We start from the raw sequence: 15,228 nt of genomic DNA, 5'->3' as shown, positions 1-15,228 counted from the left end.
CACCAAAATCATAGTACAGATTGGGGGTTGCCAGAGCCAGGGTATGGGGAGTGAGTGTAACCAAAGGAGATGAAAAAGTACAAATTACCAGTTACAAGAGAAATAAAGGCCAGGGGATATAACGTTTGGTATTGTAACTATAGTTAACAATCCTGGATTGTATTTTGAAAGGTGTGAAGATAGATCTTAAAATTTCTCATCATAAGAAAAAAACCTGTAACGTTTTGTGATAATGGATGTTAACTATGCTTATTATGATAATCATTTTACAATATATATATGTGCTAAATCATTATGTTGTAAACCTAATCTTACACAGTGTTTCATGTCAATTACACCTTAATTTTAAATACTGTCCAAAGCCACTTATATATTCAATGCAATCCTATCAAAATTTTAATGGCATTTTTCACAAAATAAGAAATAAAATAAAATGTATATGGAACCATAAAGACCGTGAATAGTCAAACCAATCATGAGAATGAACCAAGCTGCAGGCATCACACTTCCTGATTTCACACTATACCACAAAGCTGTAGTAATTAAAATGGTATGGTATTGACATAAAAGTAGCCAGATAGACTAATGGAACAGAATTAAGAGTCCAAAACTAGACTCATGCATTTATAGTGAACTAATATTTGACAAAGAATACAAAAATGCTCAATGTGGAAAAGATAGTCTTTTCAATAAATGGTACTGGGAAAATAGCTACAGGCAGAAATATGAAAGTGGGCCTCGGTCTTATACCAATCAAAATTAACTCAAACTGGGTTGAAGACTTAAACATTAAGACCTGATACCATAAAACTCCTAGAAGAAAACATAGGGAAGAAGCTCCTTGACAATGGTCTTGGTAACGATTGTGTGGACATGGCACCAAAAGCCCAGCAACAAAGAAAAACAATCAGCAAGTGGGAGTATATTAAACTAAAAAGGTGTTTTGCTACACAGCAAAAGAAACTTTAAAAAGATGGAAAAGCAAAATAGGTGAAAAATATTTGCAAACTATATATCAGAAAAATATATAAGGAACTCTTATAACTCAAAAACAATGAAAATCTCATTTAAAAATAGGCAGAAGTGAGCCGCCTGGGCAGCTCAGTCGGTTGAGCATCAGACTTCTGATTTCACCTCAGCTCATAATCTCAGGGTCATAATCTTAGGGTCAGGAGATCCAGCCCTATGTTGGGCTCCAAGCTCAGTAAGGAGTCTGCTTGAGATTCTCTCTCTCCCTCTGTCTCTCCACCCCATTCTCTCTTTCTGACATAAATGAATGAATGAATGAAAGCTTTCTTAAAAACTAAAAATGAGCAGAGGTGCTAAATAGGCATTTTTCCAAAGTAATTATCTACATGGCCAAGTACATAAAAAGATGCTCAACATCACTCATCATCAGTGATATGCAAATGAAATCCAAATGAGAGACTACCTCATCCCAGTTAGGATGGCTAATAACAAAAACACAAGAAATAACATGCTCTGGCAAGAATGCAGAGTAAAGGGAACCCTTGTACACTGGAATGTATATCAGCATATCTACTATAAATAACAGTATGGAGGGTCTTTATAAATTTAGAAAAACAAATCTCATATGACCCAGCAATTCCATTAGTGAGTATATACCCAAAGAAAATGAAACAGGACACTGAAGAGATATATGTACTCCCATGCTTATTGCATTATTAGTCACAACACGCAAGATAGGGAAACAACCTAAGTGTCCATCAACAGATGAATGGATAAAGCAGGTGTGCTATATGTACACGCACACACACACAACAGAGTATTATTCAGCCATGATTTAGTAAGAAATCTTGTCCATTTGCAACATGAATGGACCCTGAAGGCATTATAAGAGTGAAGTAAGTAAGAAAGGGAAAGACAAATACTATATGATATCATTGATATATGGAATCTAAAAAAGCTGATCTCACAAAAACAGATTAGGGAATGATGGTTACTGAGGGCTTTACTGATGGTTACTGAGGGTTTTAGGGAACAGGAGAGATGTTGTTTAAGGGTACAAACTTAGCAACTACTAGATATTTAAGTCCTGGAGATCTAACGCACACTATGGTGACTTCAGACAACAATCCTGTGTAATAAACTTCCAAGTTGCTAAGAGACTGTATCTTAATTGTTTCCACTACAAAAAAGGAATAATAATTATGTGATGCGAGAGGTATTAGCTAAATCTATGGTGGTAATCACATCACAATGTATAAATGTATCAAATCAATGTGTTATACACCTTAAACTTATGTCATATGTCAATTATATCTCAATAAAAATGTACCTGCTTATCTTAAAGAAATGAAAAATAAAGCAAATCATACTCCACATATTTCAAAATTAACTTCTTTTTTATAGGTGTTTTAATTTCCTTTTGCTGCCATAACAGATTACTACAGTGGTTTAAAACAACACAAATTTATTATGTTACATTATTAGAAGTCCCAAATGGATTTCTTTTTTTTTATAATAAATTTATATTTTTATTGGTGTTCAATTTACCAACATACAGAATAACACCCAGTGCTCATCCCAAATGGATTTCACTTGGCTACAATCAAGTTGTCAGCAGGGTTGCATTTCTCCTGGATGTTCAACAGGAGGGAGAATCCACTTCTTTGCCTTTACCAGTTTCCCTTAGGGGCTGTCCTTGGTTTGTCCCACATCACTACCTCTGCCTACATTGTCCCATCTCTCTGACTCTGATTCTCCTGCCTTTTTCTTTCCCTTATAAGGATCCTTGTGATTATATAAGGCCCCCTCAGATAATTCAAGATAGTCTCCCAATCTCAAGATACTTAGCTTAAACATATCTGCAAAGTCTCTTTTGCCAGGTAAAGTAACATATTTCAGATTCTAGAGATTAGGATGTGTACATCTGCATAAAACACTCTTCTGCCTACCACAATAGGAAAAAATGCAAAGGATGGATACATTCTTCAAAGGCATTAATCTATGAGGATTGTATCTTAATATATTTTTTATTTTCTCAACATTTCATATATCTCATACAAAGTATCTTCCTCTAAGTTACAATTTGCAGAATGGTGGGGGATTCACTTTCTATGTGTCATGTTAACATCAAAATTCTACTCCAAAGTTTTTATCAGAATGGTATTAAAGATTGAGACCACAATGATTCATTAGATCATCAGAAAAGATTACAAGGCATATAAAATGAGCCTGTGCCTAATTTGTTAAGTTCTTGATACAGATGAAATTACCTTCTTCACAGATAAAAGGGCATCACTACATAGCATTTACCAGAGCAGCTAAAGTTTGCAGGGCCAAGTATGGAAAAGAGAGAGCTGCCCAGACAGGAAGCTGAGGAGATGATAAAATGTATTAGGGAACTGAACCGCCCAGGACCCAGGAAGAACTGACCAACAATATTAGAGGCAACAGTGACCAATTTTCAGAAACCCAGCTTTAAAAAAAAAAAAATCCCCATGTATTATAGACTATAGCACTGCTGTACTCTTTCCAGTTGTCAGCTCACTTAGCACTTCCAAGCTGGGAACAATATGGGACTAGATCTTGTTACATGAACATTATCTTTCTGTGATCTCTTGCTATCTCTTCAGAGCCCTTAGAACATACCATAATTGAAGTTTCTGGGACATGCCTGCACTGTCCCACCTTACTGGGTTCTCAGTGGTATTTGAGTTTATATAAAATATAGTCTGGGTTTCTAGGGAACTATGAATTCTTAGAGAGTCAGATCTGGCACCCTGGATAAAGCTCCCATGCCAAGTGAATTTTTCTCAGGTACTCAGGTCCCGACATAATGAACAGGAATTCTACCTGGAAGACAACACTCTCTTACCTGAGCTTGTTCTCTCTCTTTCTCTCTCTCTGTCGCTAAAGAGCAGAGATAGAACCCCCCCCCAAAAAAACAAGCTTATCTTACATTTATGTGATGAGAATTTTTATTCATCTCCCAATAAGTGTGCAAAACCTGCAGGATGTCACCATTCTCAGAAGCCATCAATGACTATGACTGTGATTCAGAAGGGAGGACTAGCTGGAGCTGCAGGACGTGGCTAACAGCCTGGGCAGGAAGCATAATTGACTGGAGGGATAGCTCCTCAGCCTTTCCTGATCTTTCACAACCTTAACACTTTGATGAATACTGGTCAGTTATTTTGCAGAATGTCCCCCAATATGTGTTTGTCTGATGTTTTCTCATGATTGGGATGATGCATGTTTGGGACAAGAATACCACATAAGAGATGTGTGCTTCTCAGAGCATCGTTCATCATTTTGCTATGTCTTATTACGAGACATGTTAACCACTCTGTTAAACTTATGTCCACCAGGGTCCTCTGCTGTAAAGTTAATATCTTTCCCATTGTAATTAATTAATATCTTAATATAGCATCTGTTAATGGATAGCATCTGCAGATTTGATGCATTGTTCACCTAATAATGGTTTTTAAATTTCCTTCATTTAGATGACTTCTAAAGATTTTAAGAAATATTTTCAATTTCAATTTGTAATTTAAAAGAAGCCTAAATCATCAAAACACCCATAAAACCTCCTATGCACTGTGTAAGAGTGGGGTTCAGTCACAGGATACCAACAATTATAGAACTCATTTAGGTTTACTAGTTAAAGTATCATTACCACATGGCAACCAGAGGCACTATTCATGTTTCATCTGGGAGTCAGTTTTACATTTTGTTATTCCAGACAATTAATAATAATTCATAAATTGTATTACTTCAACATTCACAATATCAGACTTCATGAATGTTTATAGAATGTTATTTAACATTTGCATATCAAAAACAGTCATAAAGATGGCACTCTTATTATATATTCTTTTTATGTACATATATGTGGGTTTTAAATATATGGGAAAAGGAAGATGTTAAAGGCTATACACTGAAGTAACAGAAATGGTTATAGCAAGGAAGACTACCAATGTACAAATTGGGTTCAAAGAAACTAATGATTTATTTTGAAATAACTTCAAACTTCAGGAAAGTTGCAACAACAGTGAAAAAAAAAATCCCCATATCCCCCATACCTAGATTCACCAACTATTAACAGTTCACTGCATTTGTTTCATATCTGTCTGCTCAACTGCCTTATTATCATTGTTCTTTTCCTGAGTATATGAGAGAGCTGCAGATGTAATACACCACAATTCCTAAGTACTCCACTAGGTATTCTCCTTGAACAAGTACACTTTCTTACAGAACCACCAATCCAATTAGCAAGTCAGAAAATAGACCTTGACAGAACACTACTGTCAAATCCACAAATCCCATTCCAATCTCAAATACTGTCCCAAGAAAGTCTTCCCCTTCTGGTCCTGGATCCCATCAAGGGATATGTTTCTTCATTATCAGACTTAGGTCATGCTTTCTTGGTAGTGACTACAGAAAAGATGGATCAGTGTATCAGGTCAGGGGCCACACAGTGCTGGCCATGGTGACATTAGCCTTGATCATTTTGTCATTTTGGTGTCTGCCAGGTTTCTCTGTCATAATATCACCATTATCCCCATGGAAATTGGTAATCATTCATGGAGCTATATTCTGATATTATGCCAATAATCTGTTCCTCATCCACTCACCAATCTTAGTATCTATTAATAATCTCACCTGAATCAATCATTCATATGATGGTTACCAAATACTGGCTTTATATTTCCACTATTCCTCATACACTTACTAGAGAAGGATATTTTCCTTCTCCCCACTTACTTATTTCAATATCAATATGGATTCATGGCTTTCTATTTTATACCACAGGTTATATTCCATTGTATTAATTTTACACTCAGATTGTTCCAGATTTGGCCAATAAGAGCGTCTCCAAGATGGCTTTTATGTACTTTATGTACATAGCAAAGGTACATTGAAAGCCCATTATTCCTTGAGACATTCCTTGCCTTCTCTCACAGGAAGATATTCTAGGCTCATATGCTTTTCCAGGCACAGGTCTGGAATCAGGCATTTACAAAGGAGTTCTGCTTCCTTTAAGTGGAAGACAGTATCTAGAAACCAAACTCTGGAAGCCAGTGCTCATTGCTACTGGGATGGATTTGCTTCTAAGCAATCTCAGTATGAAGAGCTAGGAAATACAGGTATGGAGGACATTCATATACCACAGACACACATGCATTTGTGTGTACATTTGTATACATACCCATGTATATTTGCATATACACGTGCATGTGTCTATACACATAAGTATGCACACACACCTATAAATACATCTATGTATATATATTTTAAAAAACGATCAATTCCTACCAATACCTCCAATTCTGATTCAACACCTTGGGGTTCTGTTCAGTCTTCTGCCTTTCTATATTTGTAAATCTTTTCAACAGGTAGAAGCGTGGCTCTCATTTTCTTTTTTTAAAAGATTTTATTTATTTATTCATGAGCTATACAGAGAGAGGAACAGACACAGGCAGAGGGAGAAGCAGGCTTCCACGCAGGAAGCCTGACGGGGGACTCAATCCCGGGATTCCAGGATCACACCCTAGGCTGAAGGTGGCGCTAAGCCGCTGAGCCACCAGGCTGCCTGGCTCTCATTTTCAATACATTCATCTTTCCCTCAATGTAATCAATCTCCAACCATGCCAAAAATTTCCTCTATCTATAATCTCCTTAACAGCCAACTCCCCAGTGTCCCATGACTCTGTGCTATGAACAGTTGTACAATTCTGTTCCTCTGCGTGGAGCTCTCTTCCCGTGACTGACCTGCAATGGGACTGCTTTCCTTGTGCTGGGAAAGGAAGGGAAAAGAAAGGAATAGCTGTAATTTTAAAAAACATACTCCAGTATTATTTATAAAATAAAAATAATAAAAAATAAATAATGCTATAGATTGAATGTTTATGTCCCATACCACCTGTTCCCTCCAAAAAACTCATGTGGAAAACTAATCCCAATATAATATTTGGAGGTGGGGCTTTGGGGGATGATTAGATCATGAGAGTGGAGCCCTCATGAATGGGATTATTGCCCATATAAAAGAAACCCCAGAGAGATCCATCACCATGTCTTTCTGTCACGTGAGGACACAGGGACAAAACAGGCTTCTATGAACCAGGAAGCAGGGGCTCAGCAGACACAAATTCTGCCAGCACTGAGATCTTAGACTTCCCAGCCTCCAGAAGTGTCAGAAATGAATATCTGTTGTTTATAAACCATCTAGTCCATGGACTTTGTCATCCAGCCTGAATAAACTAAGATGGACAATTAGACAACATGGGGTTTACAGTTTCTAGTCACACTAAGGATGCTAGGAGGCTCCAACCCTTAGCTCCTACCTTCCATGGGATCCTGATCCACATTCTCAATGTCATTACTCAGTCATTCACTCACACTCTCCTGGCTTAGTAAGAGTTAAATTTGACAATTTCTAGCACAGGGCCTGACACTTAGGTAATGTTTGATAATATATGTTTAGTCATTATACAGAGGGCAGAGAGAGGGGGCTACCTAAGATAACCCAGCCACCCAGTCCTCCCCACCAGACATTTATAATGACTCTTTCTCCTAGTACATTGGTTGGTACCAGCCCAGGAACAAAATACCTGAGCCCAGAGACCATAACTAAGGACTAAACACGGGCACCAGTCACAGCTGTCAATATCCTCCAACTTCCTTTACTTTTCTAAGAAAGTAACCAAAGACCCATGTGTGAAGAAGAACACAGGACAGGCATGAGTTATAGGTCCATGGTAATCAACTCAGAGTCTGTCTCTTCTGCTCTGAATACATGGGCTTCCTCTAGAGAAGATCTTAGAACTAGTTTAATTTTTGACCAACCTCCTATTTTAATTTATAGCTTAACACTATTAACTAAGTTAAAGAAATAAAGATTACATAATTTATTTATCAAGGACAAAATACATTATTCTTTGGGAATAATTTTAAATTTAGAAAAAGTTTGCAACAATAGTACAAATAGCCTTTTATTCTCTAAATTATTGAGAGCATATTGTTCATATGCTTTAGTTAACAGAATATATCACATTCCAATCATCAAAATCAGGAAACACTAATATCTACCACCTAATCCTCAGACCCCATTCATGTTTCACCCATTCTCTGAATCACTTCTTTCACAGCAAAATGATTTAATCCAGAATGATGCATTACAATATCCCATTTCTTTCAGTCTCTTTCAACTTGGAACACTTTCTCAGTTTTCCTGACTTACATGAACTTGTTATGTTTGAAGATTACAAGCCATTTATTCAAATAGTGCACCTCAAAAGGAGTTTGTTTGATGGTTCCCTCCTGCTTAGACTCCGGTTGTGCACTTTTGGCTGTATTCTCATTGCATCCTAGTAGATGGTACACAAATTCAATACTATTGAATACCAAATGTCAGTATTATTTATGTTAACTTCAATTGCTTGACTGGGTTGGGTCAGCCAAGGTTCTCCATTGTAATCACACTTATGTTTTACCAGCTGTCATGCTTGGCCAACAGCATACACTTGAGGACCACAAAGATGGAGGGCAAATGGACATGCTTCTTCCCGTTTGTTTCCTGTGGGCTTCCCATCCCTCTGGTGCTGTCAGCATCTTAGCAATGCTGCTTCACCCAGTCAGGCATATAGGCCTTCTGAGAGCAGCAGCTAAATTCAGTTTTCTAACACTTGTACACCAGCTTCATCATGCCCCATCAGATCCAGTGCCAGGCAGCCAGCACTCTCTCCCTGGCCAAAATGGGCCCCAATCCCATGAGGTCTCTCCTCTGGACTCAGATACCCACATCAATGGAATAGGTTCCTTTTGGGGGGCTGCACTTCAGCTCTGAGGGATGCCTCGCCTCCCCTGTTCCTTTCATTTGACCAGCCTAGAACTGGTAGCTGCTTCCTGCAGTTGCTATCTTAGTAATACATTTGACTTTTGTTTTACTTTCAGATTCCTGCTATCTTCACAATCTCTCTCTGCTCCCTTTTCCCCTTTCAGATCCTTTGTGAACAATTGTGCACCAAGTTTAACAATTCTTTGTATCATATTGTGTGCGTTCAAATCATTGTTATGGTTTCTGTCTTCTGACAATCCTGATATGTTTCACTGGAATTTAATCTCAGGAAGAGTAAAACTTATGTTCCACTGTTGTACATTGCCTTCTATTTAATAAGTAACTAACAAATGCTGATTGAATCAACAAATGTTTGTATTTATAGGGAGTCACTAAAATGTTTTTCTCACTGTGGGTTGAAGATTCAGCCCTACTCTGCATAAAATAAATACACATTCTCCAAAATGGTAATGTTTGTAATCATAAAAAATTAGAAACAAGATGCCTTTCAACAGAATTAACTTGTTTTAATAGAACAGAGTAGAAGATGCTAAAAATAACAAGAGCTACATGTATAAACATGGACATAATTCAAAACCATTATGCTGGTTTTAGTAAAGCAATAGTGTTCAGGATAAGGCACAAAGTGAGATATGACAAAATGTTACTGGAATCACTGAAATTCACGGAGTTTATACATAGTGGCGAAAAGCAGAATGAACAGCAGTAAAATCAGTGTGGGGAAGGAGGGTGGTGTCCTATAGTTGGCCCAACTGGATTGTGCACCAGCAGTAGAATAATGAGGAAAGGAATGTAAGGCCTAGAGACTTAACAGCCACATCAAAAGATAACTCTGTATACAATATAACTGTGGTTTGAAATCAGTGAAATAGGGGTGAAATAATCAAAATTGAAAGACAGTTGTCTGCTCATTTGGGAAAAAAAAAATCAAAGTTGGATCTTTAGTTTACATATTTAACTATCAACAGAAAGAGATCAATAGATTATTCCATTTACTTTAAATACGTGTTTCATGTTTTAAACACAAAATAGTGAGTTCTAATAAGAATCTTCTTGTATCAACTCAAGAAGCAGAAATACATTTTATACTATGGGTTGACAAATCTTTTTTTATTTTTATTTTTATTTATTTATGATAGTCACACAGAGAGAGAGAGAGAGGCAGAGACATAGGCAGAGGGAGAAGCAGGCTCCATGCACCGGGAGCCCGACGTGGGATTCGATTCCGGGTCTCCAGGATCGCGCCCTGGGCCAAAGGCAGGCGCCAAACCGCTGCGCCACCCAGGGATCCCCAAATCTTTTTTTTTTTTAATGACAAACTTTTTATTTCTAATGTTCGAGTTATAAACATAAATGCTTTAAGTTCTAATAACAGAAAACTCTGATCCAAACTATTCAGTATCTATGAGGTAGACAATATTATCTCCATTTTGCAGATGAGGAAATTGAGGCAAAAAGATTAAACCACAACAAAGAACACTCAAATAAGTGAAAGACATAGAACAACCTGTTTGAAAAAAAGTGTATAATTGTAGAAGGAAAAATGTGGCATTCTACCACACTAAATACAAATGTAGATAGTTTTTTGCTCACATAAAATCTGCACTTCACACTTAAAACCTACATAAGCATATAGTTTGGACATAGCACAAATATAAAATGGGGAAAATGTCTTCAATGGGCCCTGTTTTCAATCTGTACAGTATAATAAGTACTACTGTTCAAAACCAATTTTGAAAATTCAGATGTGTACTATAAACAATGGTTTGCTGAATCATTGCATACTTCAAGTAAATCTTGATTAGTCATTATTGGGCTCATTTACTAAAAGAATAGTTGGTTAACAATGTCTATACGGATTTACATATGCCACCAAAAAGTAGAAAACACATATGATACATAGCATTTCATGTGTTCAAGGTTTCTTTTAAAAATATCTATTGTGGCCTAAGTATATGATGGAGCAACAAGAGTATTTAGTGTCAGAAATTGTTGTGTATGTTACAAAAGTTATTTAGGTAAGGGTGCATTGTTCCTGCTCCAACTATTTTGGAGTCCAAAACAAAAATCAAGCATTCAGAAAGTAGCAGTTATAGAGTACACTCATATGTATAAATCTGACAAAGCTCAGAGGCTATGATTATTCACATAGTGAATGTCACTATGTGACACTTAGTGCTGTTACTTTGATGACTCAACTCATTTGTGCCTTCTGAAAACTACATATCCTTTGTTGAGCATAATGGCCAGATAAATATTTCGTGTTAGATTATTAATAAGCTATTTACTGCTGCATCCAAAACACTGCTTCTAGTATAAGATTATTTCTAGATGAGGAGGCTTTCTTCACTTCCTAAACTGATAATTTTTTGTTATATATGCTCCAATAAAGAAATCTTGAAATGTTTTCCAAGTTATTAGATTTTATTCTACTCTCAATAATCTGATGACTAATCAGATGTAGCTTCTTTGTGAAAAATTTCCTACATTCATTTCATTTTGGGGGGTTTTCATTTGTAGATTTCTGATTTACAAAATGTTTGACTTGTTGATGGAAGTTTATTAAAATGTAGGATAATGAGAACAGTTTCCCCCCTAATGAATTCTCTGACATAGAGAATTTCTCATACCTTCATTACATTCATAAGATATATGAGATAAGAGATGACTAGCATATACTATGACAATAAAAAGTCCTATACATAAATGGCCAAACAAAACTGAAATTTCTTTCTGGTTCATGACAAGACTTACAAGTGATGTTAGAGAAGGCAGAACTCTGCACAGAACCCTGATTTCTTCCACCTTGTGATTCTGTAATCTCTAATAACTAGCTCCCAAGTTACCCTGAGGGTGATCTCCATTACCCTTGAATAAGGAAAGAAAAATGGAAATAGGAAAAATCCCAAATGAGGTCTTCTATAGGGTTGGAATGTGTGCTCATACTCTGATTCAGAGGTCATATGGCTTTACATGAATGGAAAGAAGGCTAGAAAATCTTGACAAGTTGTGTTAACTACAAAGAAAGAGAAATGAGTATTGTGAAAAATATAGCAAGTTTTTCTGCTATAGGGTTTCTACCCTATGTGAATTCCTTGATGATTCCTAAGGGCTGATTTCCGGCCGAAAGTTTTTCCACATTCACAGCATTTATAAGGCTTCTCTCCTGAGTGAATTCTCAGATGGGTAGTGAGGGTAGATTTATGACGGAAACTCTTCCCACATTCATTACACTCAAAGGGTTTTTCCCCTGTATGAGTTCTCTGATGATTAGTAAGAGTCGACTTTGTAAGAAAAGATTTCTCACAGTCATTACACTGGAAGGGTTTCACTCCTGTGTGAGTTCTCTGATGTACATTGATGGCTGACAGATGACGGTAAGTTTTACCGCATACATTGCATTGAAAGGGTCTATCTCCTGTGTGAGTTCTCCAATGTTGAGTGAGGGCTGACTTCTGGCAGAAGGTTCTCCTACATTCATTACATTCATAGGGCTTTTCCCCTGTGTGAGTTCTCTCATGTCGGGTGAGGGATGACTTCTCATAAAAGGACTTCCCACATTGATTACATTTATAAGGTTTCTCTCCTGTGTGAATTCTCTGATGTGCATTAACATCTGACTGCCGATAAAAAGTTTTACCACACTCAGTACACTGAAAGGGCTTCTCTCCTGTGTGAGTCCTCTGATGTACATTAACTTCTGACTGCCGAAAGAAAGTTTTACCACATTCCTTGCATTGAAAGCGTTTCTCTCCTGTGTGAGTTCTCTGATGCACATTAACGTCTGCCTGCCGATAGAAAGTTTTACCACATTCCTTACACTGAAAGGGTTTCTGTCCCGTGTGAATCCTCTGATGTGCATTAACATCTGACTGCCGATAGAAAGTTTTACCACATTCCTTACACTGAAAGCGTTTCTCTCCTGTGTGAGTTCTCTGATGAACATTAACATCCGACTGCCGATGAAAAGATTTACCACATTCATTACATTGAAAGGGTTTCTCTCCTGTGTGAGTTCTTTGATGTGCATGAACATCTGACTGCCAATAGAAAGTTTTACCACATTCATTACACTGATAGCGCTTCTCTCCTGTGTGAATTCTCTGATGTGCATTAACATCTGCCTGTCGATAGAAAGTTTTGTCACACTTACTACACTGAAAGGGTTTCTCTCCTGTGTGAATTCTCTGATGTAGCTTAACATCTGACTGCCAATGGAAAGTTTTGCCACATTCATTACATTGGAAGCGTTTCTCTCCTGTGTGGATTCTCTTAAGTACCTTAATGCCTGACTGCCGATGGAAAGTCTTACTGCGTTCATTACATTGGAAGTGTTTCTCTCCTGCATGAGTTTTCTGATGTTGAGTGAAGGCTGACTTCTTACAGAAAGTTTTTCCACATGCATTACACTCATGGGGTTTCCCCCCTTTATACATTCCCTCATGTCGAGTGAGAGAGGATTTCCTGCAAAAGGACTTCCCACATTCATGACATTTATAAAGTTTCTCCTCCATATATGTTAACTGATAATCCGTGACAGCTGATTTGTGACTTGTTTTCCTATATAAATTAAACTCAAGGGGTTTCTCTCCTGTGTGTGTTCTCTGATGCACTATGAGGTTTGACTTGTAGTTGAATGTTTTCTCACACTCACTACATTTGAAGAGATCCTGATGTCTCTGTTTTTTCTGAACTTGAGTGAAATGTGACACCCTTTTGAAATTATTTTCAACTTGATTGCTTTCATATTGTTTTATTTCCATGTGGACCCCATAACATTTCAAAAGAGTTAATTTCTCACAGGTTTCTCCATGTCCATTATATTCACAGAGTTTTTCTCTTGTGTCAATTTCCCTGTGTGGAATTATTGTGGTCTTTTTTCCTATGGACTTTCCACCACCATATTTTGAAATCTTCTCTGAAGACTGAGTATTTAAGTGCTGAATTATACCATTCTTATGACTCAGGGCTTTCTCATATTGATTATTTTGATAAGAAATCTCTTCAGTATGAGGTTTTGCCTGCTTAATATCAAGTAATTTCTCATATACATTTGATACATGAGGCTTTTTTCTTGAAGAAGTTCTATTACTACCAATTGATATTAAAATATTTTCCAAATTCATTCCATTTAAGTCATATTTGAAGGGCACTTTTCTTGAAGGAACACAATTTGTACTCATATCAGACAATTTTCTTAAAGCATAAACTTTCTCTGAGGACAGTTTTTTGTTGCTGAATAAAAGTTGTGGGAAATATTTGTCTTGGTATTTCTGGATTCTCTCTGTTAGGTAATGAACTTTGTTGTCTTCTAGAAATAAAAATATTGAACAAACCATAAGAATTTTATAGTTCTAATGGAATTAGATTAACATACAAATGTTCTATTATATATTTGATTCTTGGTTTCAGTAATCTCACAGGATCAAGGATGCTTTTTCCTGACCCAGTTTGAGAAAACATGTGGAAAAAGAGAGAAAAACTATTAACATGCAGATGTATAATTATTCAGCACTTTATAAATAAAATGTTCATAATGGGTAGAGAACTGAAGATATAAATTGAAGCGGTGAAAAGAGGATGAAAGATTCTACACGAGTGACAGATCGAGGTAGGAGAAAAATCACAGAAAATAAGAGGAGTCTAACTGAGCTAATGAAAAGTAACTGGAATCGCAAGAAAAACCAGTAAACAAAGGTGCTCATGGGGAAAATATGAGACATTAAGGAGACAGACTACAGAGTAGGTCTAATACCCTCAAACCTATATTGTTTTCATAGCATCCAAACAAGTTTTCATGCTTCCTCTTGAATTTCTATCCTACACAACAAACACATAAATTTCTAAATGTGCCAATGACCTTATATTTAAGAGTCATCGGATTGTACTCTAACTTCCCTCCCAACTATAATTTATAGGAATGCCAACTTCCAAAATAAAGTATAAGACAATATCAAATTAAGTAATATTGTGCCAACATAGATCTGATGAATCATTCTATTTTGGTTTTGATACCTTCATATTGCTCTACTATAGCCACTCAACAGCTGAACCTATCATGATAATCGCATTTATGTTCACTTGCTTTCCCTTAAAACAGCATTACCAGTGCCAAAGTGCTAATACTTAATTTTGTTTTATCTTTCACATCTCACATATTAGGTTCCTATTTATCACCAGAATTTAAGGATCATATTTTTCAACAAAATCCGAAAAATGAGTAACATTAATGTTGATTTACCATTTTATGAATATCGTCCACATTTGCTACTCAATTGAACAAAGTCTATCTGAAACTAAAAAACCACTGGCCCAAGCCAAGTACCCCATGGAAAACTGTTACAAGTTGTCACTTAGCAAACAAACGTACACCAACTAAATGCACATCAGATTTTCAAGTTGAT

General features: G+C 36.7%; 1 protein-coding gene across 3 annotated transcripts in view; it reads right to left on the bottom strand.

Annotated features, from left to right (window-relative positions):
• Positions 1-10,035: 10,035 nt before the first annotated feature.
• The window catches only part of LOC606925 (zinc finger protein 260-like), a 40,788-nt gene continuing 35,595 nt past the window's right edge, over positions 10,036-15,228 (bottom strand). For all 3 annotated transcript variants that reach the window (XM_038533785.1, XM_038533786.1, XM_038533787.1), the window contains one exon: positions 10,036-14,135. In XM_038533785.1, the coding sequence (XP_038389713.1) occupies positions 11,902-14,135 (2,234 nt within the window). In that variant the 3' untranslated portion in view covers positions 10,036-11,901. The remainder of the gene's footprint in view (positions 14,136-15,228) is intronic.

This window comes from Canis lupus, chromosome 4 (assembly GCF_011100685.1).
Source record: "Canis lupus familiaris isolate Mischka breed German Shepherd chromosome 4, alternate assembly UU_Cfam_GSD_1.0, whole genome shotgun sequence".
Lineage (NCBI taxonomy): Eukaryota > Metazoa > Chordata > Mammalia > Carnivora > Canidae > Canis > Canis lupus.
The sequence above is the reverse complement of the archived record's forward strand: the minus strand, read 5'-3'. Positions and strand labels throughout refer to the sequence as shown.